Genomic DNA, 15,821 nt, shown 5'->3' with positions numbered 1-15,821 from the left:
ATTATAGTCTAAAATCATGTACAAAATATAAACTACAATCTAGAAAAAACCTCATGCCAATCCGACTTCAAACGAACGAGTTATTCATGTTTTAAACTTTTCATAGAAACCGGTTCCGGCCCCTAAAACCGGTTCCGGTTCTTAAACCCGGTTTACCCAGACCCGAAGGACCCGAAACCCGAATTATCCAGATCCCGGATAGAGTCATTCTTTAAACCCGGGACCCGGACCGGTTTTACATATTCCGGTTCTAACGGTTCCGGTTCCGGTCCGATTTTCCGGTTTTAAATCTCATGCCTAATCACCACTATGGGTTCTTTGTATCCTCCTTAGGCATCATGCACTACTATGTTTATCCCAAAACTCACTAAAATTCTTATTTTCATATTTTCGTCTTATATACAACCTGTAATGATATTCTCCAGTTTGAGAACCATTCCAACGAGTCCAACACTTAATAGTAATAATTACTCTTTTGGTCTTCAACTTGAGAACCATCTAACTGTGTCAAATATCTAATAATCGTTATCAATTTATCCTTAGACAACCCGAACTTGAGCATCTCAGTCTGCTCCAACTTGAGCATTTTCACATCCCCTTTCGGTAGCTCCAACTTGTGCAACCAAGATATAGTCTCAACTTGAAAATGATTTTAGAATTTTGTTTGATAGTCCTGACTTGGCCATACCAAAATTTCTATTTATTTATCACAAAACTGGTTAATACACCTTCCCACCAAGGGACAATTTGTTGTAATACCATGACGAATTATTAAAGAACACCTCATATAAGATCAACATATAAGTGCATCCCTAAATGAAAATAATAGGATTTTGATATTCAAATCAGGAAGGCAAGATATGACATGTTTCTAAATATGTGTTGAGAACTTGAATCTTTCATAGCAAGTGCTAATTGGATCTACTTTGTGTTTAGTGAACTAAACTATTGAACAAACCACGTTGTATGGTAAACTAGACAAGAAGTGTGACACACATCATATCTAGATATAGGTCGTTTATTACCATTGTGTTCATTTTGGTCGTGAACAATCTTTTCTTCATTAGACTTTTAGAGAACTTAGCCATATTAGTTCTGAAAGGTGCGACCTTACATCCATCTCATATGGGTAATGCTAATTTAGAACAATATGTACTATTCCGCTATAAAATTTATCAACATTATTAAGAATAAGTATTATATGAGTGAACATACCTTTGTGTTAGTACTATTTTGAGTTTTCCTCATTTTTAGCTAGGTGGTGATTCATTCTGTTGGCTTTAAGCCTATTTCCCTCCATGTAAAGAGAACTTGTTCTCTACTAATGCATTTTGTCAAATAATAATCTATATAGCTCCAAGTCCCAAATCCTTATTTTTTACTATTAATTATATTTAATGACAAGCTTAATATTTGACTAAATTGTAAGCCCAACCCCATATTTTTGTCTCATTTGATTAATTTAATACCATGTAGAGACAAATCCTTATAAGGGCCTTTAAAATTTCCTACTTCCTTCCGGGCATAAAAATCCCTTTGCCTTAAGCAAAGTTCCAATAAGAGAGAGATAGGAAATAGTGCCATAGTGGTTTAAGTTTAATAGTAAACAAAACGTAGAATTGAAATTAATTTCATTAAGTTTTTAACAACCAAAATGTAAAAAAAAAAAATATAGAAGGAAAATCTCCAGAAAGGTCCCAATATTTTGAGAAAATTTTTAATAAAGTCTTAAATTTTATTTTTTGAACAAAAAAAATCCTAAATTTTTTATTTTTTGAATAGAAAAGCCCAATAAACCGGTTAATTTATTCACTTTAGTCATTTTTGACATGTTCAGCACATCATAAAACCAAATTGTTAATTTTTCGAAAAATAATGAGATTTTTTTGCAGATTTTGTCAAAATTTGTAGATAATGTATAAACATATTTTTTTATGTATTTATATCTATTTTTATGTATTTGTGTATTTTTTAAGTTTTTATATGTATACATTTACGTATTTTTATGTGTTTTAAATGTATAAACGTATTTTTTTACTTACTTATATGTATTTTTATGTGTTATTTTTTATGTATTATGTGTGTGTGTGTGTGTATATATATATATATATATATATATATATACACACGTATTTATGTATTTTTTAAAGTTTTTTATATAGATGTTTATGTATTTATATGTATTTTTTAGTATTTATGTATTTTCTCGTTTTTTTTATAGATGTTTATGTATTTTTTTTATGTATTTTAAATGTTTGATTGTATTATTTTTATGGATTTATGTCTTTTTTATTTCAAGCCGTCTTCACCGTTTTATCTAATTCGCACAACTTCTTCGAGTATGTCTAGATGGTTTTACTACATACTCATATATTTTAGATTTTTTCCATTCAATGATTAATTTTAAGACAAGCTAAAGGGAAAATTTTAAAATATATGGGTATTTAGGAAAACTATTTAGACATATTCAAAGAAGTTTTAGAAATTGGATGAAATGGTGAAGACAATTTGAAGTAAAAAAAATACATAAATACTTAAGAAAATTGTAGTTATACATTTAAATCACATAAACATCTATATAAAAATCTTTAATAAATACATAAATACATAAAATAAGATATAAATACGTAATACATAAAAAAACACATCAAAATAAATAAAAATATGTAAAATACTTAAAAATACATATAAATATGTAAAAAAATGCGTATATATATATAAATATAAATATATATATATATATATATATATATATATATATATATATATATATATATATATATATATTTAAAATACATAAAAATATATAAACATCTATATAAAAAACTTAAAAAAATACATAAATACATAATACATAAAAATAACTAAAAAATATATAAAATACTTAAAAATACATATAAATACGTTTATAAATTTAAAATACATGAACTATGTAAACATGTATGTATAAAAACTTACAAAAAGACATAAATATATGTGTGTGTGTCTATATATATATATATATATATATATATATATATATATATATATATATATATATATATATATATATATAACAACACATAAAAATACATAAAAAAATATGTAAAATATTTTAAAATATATATTAATATGTAAAAAAAAATATGTTTATATGTTTAAAATACACATAAAAACTTTAAAAAAATACAAAATTACCGATATATATATATATATATATATATATATATATATATATATATAAGTACGTTTATACATTATATATAAGTTTTGACGAAATCTACAAAAAAAATCTAATTATTTTGAAAAAATTAATGATTTCGTCTTATGATCTACTGAACAGGTCAAAAAGGACAAAAATAAATAAATAGTTTTTTGGCTTTTCTATTCAAAAAGTTTAAAAATTGAGCTTTTCTAATTGAAAAAAATTAAGAATTTATAAAAAATTTCCTAAAATATTAAGAGTTTATTATAGATTTTCCATGATGTGAGCCATATGTTGTAACGGAAGTGAGTTCCTATGAATAAGAGAAAAAATGTTTTAAACTATAAAATGCAATGGCACTATATGGCGATCTATGCTTGAGCTCATTACCAAGTAGTTTCATTTTCTGACCATTCATAGTCGCACATGTGTTTCAATATATCAACAATGTCCATATCTTGTATTATGCTTTACCAACAAAGGTCAACATCGCCTACTAATAATGGAAAGAAAACCATCCGTTCATAGAAAAATTATTCAATGCCCTCGGGCCGTGGAAAGAAAAGTGATCATAGACAGAAAATGATATTGTTTTGATGAATTGCGTGTTTTTTTGTCATTTTCCCAAAAAAAATGCCGTTAATATACTAAAAAGAAAACTATTCACTATTCATTGCCGACCATATTGCATAGGTACCATATTTGAATAAGATTGTACTTAATGTCGAAAACACATTCATAAAAATTTAAAAGAAAATAAGTTTTCAAGACGACATATTCACATTTTAGGTCATAAATAATGATATATATATATATATAATAATTTTTTGGTCATACACAACAATTTGTGTTTTATATGTACACTACAAATATATAAAACACATTATTGTGTATGGCTAAAAATTATTATATACGGATCAACATCATGAGTAATTTGATCGAGTTTCAGTCCCATGTTTTATGGAGTTGTACAGTACAACTCCATAAAACACAAATTGTTATGGATTACTAAAAATTATTATATTGGCATCAACATGCATCAACATCATGGGTCATTTGATCAAGTTTCAGTTTATTTAACCATACCCTTAGTCAAGGGTTACCTATAGTAATGTCAAGAAAGTTTGGGACAGATTTTAGTAAATTTGGCCACTCATTAATCTAATTATGAAACGGTCAAGCAATTCAAGGAACTTAGTAGCCTACCACTTCGACTTTTTCGCATCGGTTTGAAGATTTCTTCAGAAGTTTAAACTCACACAAAACACATTACACACACAAACACACATTTCTCATATCAAATCAACCTATGCGCATATTCACAAAACACCAATTCTCATGTTGATTGGAATCATTACGAAAAGATAAGAAAAATGGAGAGTTATCTGAAGGAGAACTTCGATGTCGAGCCCAAGAACCCGACAGAAGAAGCGTTGAAGAAATGGAGGTCAGCCGTGTGGCTGGTGAAGAACCCTCGCCGGCGGTTTCGTATGGTGGCTGATCTTGCCAAAAGGGCTGCAGCCGAGAAGAAACGCCGGAAGATCCAGGTTTGATCTTTTCATCTTTCTCTTAATTTCTCTTCAGTCTCGACGTTATGTGTAATCGTTATATATCTTTTTAAATTTATACCTTTCCTGATCATGTTTGTTTGCAATCAGTGAACGTAAAACATTTTGAAAGGCATTGAGATTTATCATATGATTAATCAAAGTTTTTTTTTTGGCATGAGTTGTTTTTTTGAAAATTATGAATCATCGTACTATAACTAGATTCGGATATGACGGAATGTCGTAGATCACATGTTTCTACATGCGAACCACAAATGTCAAATCCATTGGATATGAGCCATTTTCTAAAACTTTGTTTTTTTGTTAGTTTCATCCAAGGTAAATGGTCATATTTAAAAAACTATCTGCTGAATTGTAAGATTTAGGGACGAAAGTTGCAGGAAAATAAACTATGGGGGCTGTTCGAGACTGTTTTTTTATGGTTGGACTCCAAGTGCAAAATTCAGTAAACCAGAGACCATTTTTGTAATTTATTCTGAAAATATGTTGTATGGCTTTATTTTTCTCTATCATATATTCGATGTAGAGAACAAAAAAATAATTTATAACGACTTTATTTTTCTCATCATATATTCGATGTATAGAACAAAAAAAATTAATAAATTAATGTAAAATTATATATGTTTGAAAAGTATTCATGGATTTTAATAATTCTCTTTGACATTACGCGAAAGTTGAAACCAAAAACACACACACATTTAAGGAACTTCTTTGAAAATTCTCACAAACTACAAGAGTGATATATTTCAATTCAGACAACAAAGTCTTACCAAAACCATACGCATACACTCTTTGTGTTTTCTTGAAATCCAAGTGATATATTTTCATGGGAATTTCCATGTGCAATGATTTCTTGGTGTTGAAAGTGAGGTGTATTTTTGTATGTTTGAATTACTGTATTACATGCCAAGTGATAAATAAAATGTCACTGTGAGGTTAGACTGTCTTTATTGGCATTCATTGATTCTTTATGTATGTTGACTGAAGTAAATGATTCTACAAGCCATCGGGTTGAAATATATGCATATGGAGGCTTTTCTATATTTAGAAATTTGTAATCCATTGCATATATATGTCATATATTCTTCATTTCTATACTCTAATGGAGTTTGTTAATTCTTTACATCAGGAGAAGATCCGGATAGCTTTGTATGTGCAGAAAGCAGCATTGCAGTTCATTGATGGTATGTCTAAAAAGTTATTGATATAGTAAGTAGGGTAAATTGAAAGAAATATCTAACAAACTTTCTTTTATATGTGTATTATTATAGCTTTCTACTTTCATTTCTCAATATTTTATATTAGAAATTATATTTTAGAAAATTTATCCAATCATACGGTTATAATTAGGTAGGTTATTAAGGTAAAATGTGTAAATTGTAAGAAAAATGAAAGGTGGTGCTATAAAGAACAAATCAGTTTCGTTTAAGTCATCGTAATACCAAATTCATGTACATGTCAAGTTTACTACTATATCTTACTTTCATTTCTTTCTAATTTTGCTTTGTATTTTTTTTTTTTTATTATATAGCATTATATTTTTCAATTTTTGTGTTTGAAAGCATCATCTTTCGAAAAACAAAATTATATCTAATTATAATTGTTACTATTGTTTTCTACTTGAATTTTTAAAATAGTTATTTTAATAAGACATAAATGAATTTAGATTCTATCAAAACAAATAAAAAGTAAGTTTCTTTTTTATTTTATTCTTTGTATTTAACACTTAAAAACTTGAGTTGACTCCAAGAAATAGCCTATGTTAATTTATTCATTCAATAATTTTGCCTTCATTTTCTTTCTATTACAATTAATAAAATTGCTAAAACGTCAATGTTTTATTGCGGAAATTATCACGTTGATCCAAAATATTTTGGAGATGCACCGTCGGTCCAAATTTTGATTTTGTCGTAGGATTGGTCCAATTTGTTTTGAATTAGCTTTTAATGACTATTTTACCCATTCTATTTTATTTTTTTTAAAATTTTTTTATATTACAAAAATCAGAAAAATACACACACACACCCATCTCTCTCTCTCTCTCATCTATTTATTTTAACACTGAAAAATACCACCACCAACACAAGCTCCCGACAACATCGGCACCACCGTTTTCTTCGGACCACCGCCAACGCCAACCTTTTGTTTTTCGTCGAACCACCACCGGATACCCTAATCCACTTACAGTGTCATCGGAGTTGTTGACGTAGATCTAAGCTCCAACCACGTTGATCTTTGGTGGTGGTGGTGATGGATTCCAACGTAAAATTGAACTTTCGACGAAGGTTTTCGACGTAGATTTTAACTCCAACGAAATAGATTTGGACTTCCGATGATGACAAAGTAGATCTAAACCTTTTCTTCGATCTGAAAGAGTGAGAAGACTGGAGGCGACCACCACCATTTTGTCGGAGCTCCACCACCTCTCCCTTCACTTCACGTGAGACATCTGGTGCATCACCATCTCTTCATTCATATCTAAACTTTGCCACCTCCATACAGTAGGTCTCATTCACTACGATCTGGACTTTCAACGAAGACGAAGTAAATCTAAACCTTTTTATCAAATCTGAAGGAGTAAGATGGCTAGACGCGACCACCTCTATTTTCCCCAAGCACTACCATCTCTCCTTTCGCTTCAGCTACCGAGCCCTCTGGAGCACCACCATCTCTTCATTTAGATCTAAACTCTACCACCTCCATATAACAGATCTCATTCACGACGATCGTCTTATCTGGTGATCTTCATTCGTTTGTGTATGTGAGAGAAACACACACACACACACAAAGAGGCATGTCTGAAGCGTTTTGACGGTAACGGTGATTTCTAGCGGTTATGGTGACTATGGAGGTGATTTTTGGTAAACAACATCGGATGAGGAGAAAGGTAGTAAAGAAACAGAGAAACGAAGTGCAAATAGAATGGCAGTTTTGGAGGTTGTTTCTGATAAGAATGGTGGTTGTAGCAGGGATTTCCGGCAGATCATTGTGGTTTCCAACAGGCGGCGGTGGCTTCTGATAGATGGCGTTGGTTTCCAGAGAAAGAGAGATAGGTAATATGTATGTTAAAAAGGTGGTGGGTGGGTGTGGTAATAGGGGTGCATGATTTTTTTTTTCATTTTTTTAATCAGAAAATAAAAAAATAAAAAAAAAAAAAAAAAATAAAAAAAAAAAAAAAAAAGAGAAAATCATATTAATAGTGGGCAAATTCATCATTATAATAAAAAGTTTCAAAAATTTTAAACCAAACTCGTAACAAAACTAAAATTTTGGACCGATGGAGCAACACTAAAAAATTTTGGACCAAAATAGCAATTTTGACAAACCATACGAACATTTTTTGCAATTTAGTCATTACAATATATACTTCTAAGGTTGCACGGTGTGGCATGTCTTTTGCCACCGGTAACATAATGTGGCATGTGTTATCAGCGTTTTTTGTCAGCCCTTAAGTGTTTTTGTTGTAGTCGGTAATTCTGAGTGGCACATATGTGCCATTCAGAATGAACCACACTTTACTTATATCGACAAGAATGGTCAAAACTTATATGATATTATGGTCAAAATTTTCATAGACAAAAATATAATGACACCGTTGCGTCTTATTAGTCGGTCAAATAAACTTTAATTTATAAAATTTTCACTGTTTTAATTATATTTTTGAATTTTAAATCTATTTTCATCATTTTAATTATATTTTTTATCATGTTAATTCTATACAGATAACATCTCACGATCCATAAATAAGATTTATGTAAATAAAAAGTTTAATGAAAAAAAAAAATTATTATTATAATCCATAGAGTTGTCAAACTATAAATTTTTAAATAAATCAAGTTCATATATTTTTTTTAAAAAATTTCACTCCACCATTGTTTCCCTAATTCTCAAATATGTTCTTTGATTAGTACAGCTGCTAACAGAACCGAACATAAGGTCTCTGAAGAAGTCGCTCAAGCCGGTTACGACATCGAACCCGACGATCTCGCCTACATAGTCCGCTCCCACAACAACAAAACTTACGATTTCCATGGCGGACTTCAAGGTCTCGCAAGAAAAATCAAAGTCTCACTTCGCGATGGCGTCCTTTCATCCGATATCTCCAAACGCCAACAAATCTTCGGGTTTAATCGCTTCGTCGAAAAGCCCCCTAGAGCTCTATGGATGTTCGTATGGGACGCGTTACAGGATTTGACGTTAATCATTCTCATGGTGTGTGCTGTGATTTCCGTCGGCGTCGGAATTGCTACAGAAGGGTGGCCGAAGGGGATGTACGACGGGTTAGGGATTATTCTGTGTATAGCGTTGGTGGTGGTGGTCACCGCCGTGAGTGATTACAAACAGTCGTTGCAGTTCAAGGATTTGGATAAGGAAAAGAAGAATATAATCATTCAAGTGACGAGAGATGGGAGTAGGAAAAAGGTTTCGATTTACGATTTGGTGGTCGGAGATATTGTTCATTTGTCAATCGGCGATCAAGTTCCGGCGGATGGGATTTTCATCGATGGGTACAGCTTATCAATTGATGAATCGAGTTTATCCGGCGAGAGTGAACCGGTGAACATCGACAAGAAACGCCCGTTTCTGCTATCGGGAACTAAAGTTCAAGATGGCTCCGGTAAAATGCTGGTGACTTCCGTCGGAATGAAAACCGAATGGGGAAGATTAATGGTGACATTAAGCGAAGGTGGCGACGATGAAACCCCATTACAGGTGAAACTCAACGGCGTCGCCACCATCATCGGAAAAATCGGGTTAGCGTTTGCGATTTTAACTTTTCTCGTCCTCACAGCGAGGTTTGTAATCATGAAATTCCTCAATGACGAAATGGGGATATGGTACATGAGCGACGGTTTGGAGCTTCTGAACTATTTCGCCATCGCCGTCACCATACTGGTGGTCGCCGTCCCGGAAGGGCTGCCATTAGCGGTGACGTTAAGTTTAGCTTTCGCGATGAAGAAACTGATGAACGATCGAGCACTCGTGAGGCATCTTTCTGCTTGCGAAACCATGGGATCCGCCACCTGTATCTGTACTGACAAAACCGGAACTTTAACCACAAATCATATGGTTGTCACCCGTCTATGGGCTGCCGGAGAAAATAAAGACATCAGAAGCAAAGAAAAACTCAAATCGTCGATCTCCGAGAAAGTTTTAACTGTTCTTTTACAATCCGTGTTCTTGAACACAAACTCCGAGATCGTAAAAGACGAATCGGGGAAGACGAACATCATCGGTTCTCCGACGGAAACGGCTTTATTGGAATTCGGACTACTTTTTCAAAGCAATTACACCGCCGAATCGAAAAACGTGAAGATCATCAAAGTCGAACCGTTTAATTCCGTCAAGAAAAAGATGTCGGTGCTCGTCGCTCTTCCCGGAGGTAAATTACGAGCTTTCTGCAAAGGCGCGTCGGAGATTATATTAAGTTTATGCGATAAAATCATCACCGACGATGGAGAAATCAAGGAGATTTCCGACAAACAACGGAAAGCGATTACAGATGTGATAAATGGTTTCGCATGTGACGCCCTAAGAACGATTTGTTTAGCTTTTAGGGACTTAGACACTGGTTCAAGCTCCGATAACATTCCGGAGACTAATTACACGATAATTGCAGTGGTCGGAATTAAAGATCCGGTGAGGCCAGGGGTGAAAGAGGCGGTGAAGACTTGTTTGGACGCCGGAATAATTGTGAGGATGGTGACCGGAGATAATATCAATACTGCAAAAGCTATTGCTAGAGAATGTGGGATTTTGACTGCGGATGGTTTGGCTATTGAAGGACCGGTTTTTAGGGAAAAAAGCGTTGACCAGTTGAAAGATATAATTCCTAGGCTTCAAGTCATGGCAAGATCTTTACCTTTGGATAAACATAAGTTGGTTACCCTTTTGCGAAATGAATTTAAGGAAGTTGTGGCGGTTACTGGTGACGGGACTAATGATGCCCCGGCTTTACATGAAGCCGATATCGGTCTGGCCATGGGTATAGCCGGAACCGAGGTTCGTTACTGTATTCGTAACTTTTTTTCTTAAGTTGGCCCACACCGGGCCAACTCAAGAAGTGGCTGACACAAAAACAAGTCAGCTCAAGAAGTGGCTGACATGTTAGATTGTTTTTGTGTCAGCCATGCTGTGGACAACTTCATAGTTCTCCACGGTTTGCTGGAAGGATGATGTATGATGTTTTTTGTGTTTTCATAGGTTGCGAAAGAAAATGCGGATGTTGTGATTATGGATGATAATTTCAAGACAATCGTGTATGTTGCTAGATGGGGTCGTTCGGTTTATATAAATATCCAAAAGTTTGTGCAATTTCAGTTAACGGTTAATGTCGTTGCACTCATGACCAATTTTGTTTCTGCATGCACATCAGGTTCCTTCCCTCTTTCCAACATTTTATTTAGGGTTAATGTCGTAAACGGGAACCAACTATGATGATTTTGCGCTTTAGGTCCCTCATCTTCGAATTCATTAACGTTTTAAATTTGTTTCGCTTTATAGTAGTAAAATTTAAGGATTTTAACTAATCTAAAAAAAAAAATTCAGGATCTGCTCCTCTTACTGCTGTCCAACTGCTTTGGGTGAACATGATAATGGACACATTAGGTGCTTTAGCTTTGGCAACAGAACCTCCTCATGATGGGTTAATGAAAAGACCCCCAATTGGGCGTGAAGTCAATTTTATAACAAAGGTTATGTGGCGGAATATCGTTGGTCAAAGTGTTTATCAACTTGTGATTCTTGGCCTTCTTCAATTTGATGGAAAGCGTGTTCTTAAAATCAATGGTCCGGATTCTACTGCGATTCTCAATACATTGATCTTTAATACCTTCGTTTTCTGCCAGGTAATTTGTAATTGTGTTCCATGACTATGAAGTACAATCCTATAAGAAGAAATGAAATGAGAAAGCCCTATGTTAAGATATCCAAGATAATGAAATGAGAAAGCCCTATATGTTAAGATATCGAAGATATGTTCTTTGATATGATGTTTTTACCATATAGTTGGAGTGGAAAAATGATTTGATACTAAAAAAATCACAATTTTTACCATTCCACTATGTTTACTTCCAACCAAACGCATAATAGATTCCAATTCTTTTGACAGATTGCATTCCTTCCAAACACATTCTGCTAACCAAACACGTAATGATAAATTTCTATCATTTTACAGGTATTTAATGAAATAAACAGCCGTGACATGGAGAAAATAAACGTGTTACGTGGAATGTTTGATAGTTGGGTGTTCATGTTAGTGATGATTTGCACTGTGACATTCCAAATCATAATAGTTGAATTATTAGGTACATTTGCATCCACAGTTCCATTATCTTGGGACTTATGGTTTGCTAGTGTTCTTTTGGGTTCACTTAGTATGCCGGTTGGAGCCATCTTGAAGTGCATCCCGGTTGACTCATCTACAAGCCATGGCATCAAGCAACATGATGGCTATGAGCCGCTTGCTAGGGGTCCGGATATGGCTTGAGATTGAGGATTTAATTATTTATTTGTTTATTTATTTTAATTCTTTGTGAGGTTTGATTTTTAAAACCTTGGAACCATTGTTTTTGAGGGAGGGTAGAATAGTTGGTGCGGATTTGAATTTTGAATTTCAGATAAAGAAATTTGTTTGTTATTTTTTGTGGTATTTTATGAGTATTTTGTTTTTTTACATTTATATAACGGGTTGGAAACTCATGACACTTTTAGTACATGATTTCTCAAAAAAGTATTTATTTAAATAATGTTATGTTTTTTTAGAGGAAGAGATTTGTATAAAGATTATCTATATTAAGGGTGTGTTTGGGTTAGTTTTTTTTATGGTAAAAGTGATTCTTAAAAAAAGTGTTTATTAGCTTACGATTTTTCAGGAATAAAATGGTGAAAAAGTTAAAAAGAGCTTTTTGAAAGCTAGGATTTTCGAGACTTTTGAAAGTTTTATTTTTTCTTATAAAAAAAGCTATTTTAAAAAGTGTTTTTTAACTACACAAACACTTTTTTTAGTTTCTTAGCTTTTTGAAAAGCTAAAAAGTGTTTTGAAAAGTTTTGTCAAATACCGATTAAAACAATGATTTAAATAATATTATGTATTTTCGATGCTTTTCCACAACTTTTAATGGTTTGGTTTTGGCGCACACCCTTGGTCCATATTTAGGGTTAACACAACCACTTAAACATTATAAAATAGTAGATAGAATATGGAAATAGTAGATAGAATATGGAAATACGAACATAACAATGTCTAAAACAATCCAAACAAACAAAATAGCAATAATCTAACAAATAATTAGACAAGAGATGTGAAAAGGTTCCAAAATCACCAAATTTAGGATAGTGGCACATCCCATAATAAAATGTCAAGATAAGGTAAAAATTGATGTAACATTAGTTGTTGAATTATTTATTTTTATCACATCATTGAACTTGTTTAAATTTGAAATTTGTGACTATGAATGGTAACCACAAACATTGCTCGTGTACTTGTTCATGAATAAACTTATTTGCATAAGAATCTAACACGAACACAAAAGTCTATGTTTGTGTTTGTTTATTTGTCAGGTTAAATTTTTATGAACACAATGTATAATTCATAAAATCTTCTACCAATCTCTATCATAATCGTAAAAAAATCATTTGCTAATTTCTAAGCACATTCCAAATTGCAAAATACAACTGTCTACTCGAAATCTCTACCAACATTTTATAAAATCCTTGCATATTTTACAAGTTACAAGAAAATAAACAGCCATCATTCAGTTGTAGGTGTGCTAGACGAGGGTTCGGAACCATTTCTTCTTGTAAATAACTTGTTTATATCTTCTGTTACAACATTGCTCCTACAAAATCCCCATTTTAATCATCAAACCAAAATATGTAGCTCAAGAGTAAAAAATAAAAGATGAAAGAGAAAACAACTGTTTTTGTCATGCATTAGACTGATATAGATGTCAATACGACAAAACTTGCAGCTGTTTGTACCACCCAAAAAGGTGAAACAGGGTGAGACAGGGACTCGCTCTTGATCTCTCATCTGTTCAAAAAAAGACGAAAATGCCCTCCTTATCGTCGTCATCGAAAATAGTCCTAAAAAGCTTGTCCAGTCCATTCCCGTCTCGTGTAGTAAACGCAGCCTTAAGGCTGCGTTCTTTACACGGGACTGGACTGAACAAGCTTTTTAGGGCTATTTTCGATGACAATGATGAGGAGGGCATTTTCGTCTTTTTGAATATACGAGAGATCAAGAGCGAGTCCATGCCCCACCCAGTTCCACCTTTTTGGGTGGGACAAAAGGTTGCAATTTTTGTCCTATTGACATTTGTATCAGTCTAATACATGTCACACAATGTAAACAAATACAATCTAATAAACAATATTTAACAAGAAATATCTATTTTAAATAAATAAAAAAACATAGAAATTCACCTTCCGCTAAGCTGAGGTGGACGAAGAAGACCACGTGCTGTCTCAGGGACATTTTTGGAATGTGGTAAATTCCCTCTTGGAATTTTTCCACGAGGATTAGAAGTTGTGGTTTCTTTAGTATCCCTTTTTCGTGATGCATTTTGAGCAATGGCAGCTGCAACTCGTGAACTATGATCATAATTTCCACTCATATTTGAAGGCAATGAAGGCGAATTCAAAAGAAATGATGCATCAGGTAGTTTAAAAGGCTCTGGTTGTTGTTGAACAGGCAACTTTGTAGATTTCCTACACATGTCAAAAATAGCAACACACTTTTATTTATAGAGAAAGCCAGTGAATTCTGCAATTTCTACCAAATACATCCTCTTCAGTCAAAACAAACAAAAAATTTTAAAATCCTGACACGAAATCTAGCAATAATCTTAGTGAACACAACCTGAAGATGTATCACTAGCACTAAGGAGTGACGTTTAAATCCAGAAAATATACATCTGCCCCAAATAAGAGCTACATCTCGATTTTGAAAAGGGGTTACTCTGAAACCCTAGAATTTTTGTTTGTGGATTCTGAACTTTCTGATTTTCCTTATAGCTCTAATGAAAATGAACACAATGACATATAAATCGAAAGATGCTACTGGTGACTAAGAAAAAGAATACATGTATATCTACTATTTATCTGACAAGTAGCAACTTTTGACGATAATTAACATCATATCTCAATAACTGAAATCAGCTGGCGATATATTGGGAGACTTTACATGAAAACACAATGATACTTAGAGCGAACAGCGAGTTTCATAATTCATAAATTTAAATTCACAGAAATTATTTCAAATCAAAATAAAGAGCTTAATTCACCATCGCGGAACTTAGAACCCTAAATCTATACCCTTTTTCGATCAAATTGGAAACGGAATAAAGAACTTACTCATTGGGAGGATGAGTTTGCTCATGGGCCTGATTGGGGAGTGAAATTACAAGATTATCATTGTTGCGACCTTCTTCTCTGAGAACTGCTTCATCTTCTTCATCCGAAGAAGCGTAATCCACCAGCGACATCTCTCCCTCAAAAAGAAAAGTTCTCTCCCGCTTGCTAATATATGTTTGGATAAATTTTAGTTTTAGTCCTTCAACTTCCAGATTATTGAAATATAGTCAATACTTCTCGTTTTGTAAATTTACCAACGGAAATCTGTAAAAAATACCGTTATTTTAAAAGGTAATAAAAAATACCGTTTTTTAAAAGGTAATAAAAAAATAGGGTTAGACCGTTATTTTAAAAGGTAATAAAAAAAATACCGTTTTCTATAAATAGATATAAACCGCCGTCACAGTCGGAAAAAAAAAAAAAAAAAAAAAACCTATCATGTTTGAAAATTGTCAATCGAATTCAATTAGATTTTTCGAATGCAATTGAATTGTGGTTACTAACCATAAATATGATAGATGATACCATTGTCACCTCATCATCATCAGGCCCGTCCTAGAAGGTGAGTGATAGGAGCAACCGTTCAGGGCTCATCTTTTAAAAGGGCCAAATTTTTTATGGAAATTGTTATATTTAGAAGATAATACAAATAATTTTTTTTTAATTATTGATTTATTATAAAAAAAAACTTAATGACATTTGTGTTTTTTAAG

The 15,821-nt window shown here is 32.7% G+C and overlaps 2 protein-coding genes across 2 annotated transcripts; one reads left to right on the top strand and one right to left on the bottom strand.

Moving 5' to 3' along the window:
* The first annotated feature begins 4,319 nt into the window (after positions 1–4,319).
* On the top strand, positions 4,320–12,427 carry LOC145099926 (putative calcium-transporting ATPase 11, plasma membrane-type). The gene is made up of 6 exons (XM_079037412.1): positions 4,320–4,731; positions 5,882–5,936; positions 8,666–10,755; positions 10,957–11,128; positions 11,302–11,600; positions 11,930–12,427. The coding sequence occupies exons 1-6, from the start codon at positions 4,558–4,560 to the stop codon at positions 12,239–12,241; spliced, it is 3,102 nt and encodes a 1,033-aa protein (XP_078893538.1). The 5' UTR covers positions 4,320–4,557; the 3' UTR covers positions 12,242–12,427.
* A 912-nt stretch (positions 12,428–13,339) lies between these two features.
* Positions 13,340–15,252, bottom strand: LOC145099914 (uncharacterized). Its single transcript, XM_079037407.1, has 3 exons — positions 15,109–15,252; positions 14,179–14,463; positions 13,340–13,592 (listed from the first exon to the last, which is right to left on the bottom strand). The coding sequence occupies exons 1-3, from the start codon at positions 15,237–15,239 to the stop codon at positions 13,505–13,507; spliced, it is 504 nt and encodes a 167-aa protein (XP_078893533.1). The 5' UTR covers positions 15,240–15,252; the 3' UTR covers positions 13,340–13,504.
* Positions 15,253–15,821: the final 569 nt, after the last annotated feature.

The sequence above is a fragment of the Lactuca serriola genome, chromosome 1 (genome assembly GCF_051521515.1).
Source record: "Lactuca serriola cultivar US96UC23 chromosome 1, Lser_US96UC23_V15, whole genome shotgun sequence".
NCBI lineage: Eukaryota > Viridiplantae > Streptophyta > Magnoliopsida > Asterales > Asteraceae > Lactuca > Lactuca serriola.
Note: the sequence above shows the minus strand (reverse complement) of the source record. Positions and strands in the feature narration are given on the sequence as shown.

Excerpts from the sequence above, each read along its gene's own strand:
- LOC145099926 (XM_079037412.1), top strand. The coding sequence starts at position 4,558 with ATGGAGAGTTATCTGAAGGAGAACTTCGATGTCGAGCCCAAGAACCCG. Across the intron at positions 10,756-10,956 it reads TGGGTATAGCCGGAACCGAG|GTTGCGAAAGAAAATGCGGA; the intron begins GTTCGTTACTGT and ends GTGTTTTCATAG. Across the intron at positions 11,601-11,929 it reads ATACCTTCGTTTTCTGCCAG|GTATTTAATGAAATAAACAG; the intron begins GTAATTTGTAAT and ends ATCATTTTACAG.
- LOC145099914 (XM_079037407.1), bottom strand. The coding sequence starts at position 15,239 with ATGTCGCTGGTGGATTACGCTTCTTCGGATGAAGAAGATGAAGCAGTT. Across the intron at positions 14,464-15,108 it reads CAAACTCATCCTCCCAATGA|GAAATCTACAAAGTTGCCTG; the intron begins GTAAGTTCTTTA and ends TGACATGTGTAG. Across the intron at positions 13,593-14,178 it reads CCACCTCAGCTTAGCGGAAG|GAGCAATGTTGTAACAGAAG; the intron begins GTGAATTTCTAT and ends GGGATTTTGTAG.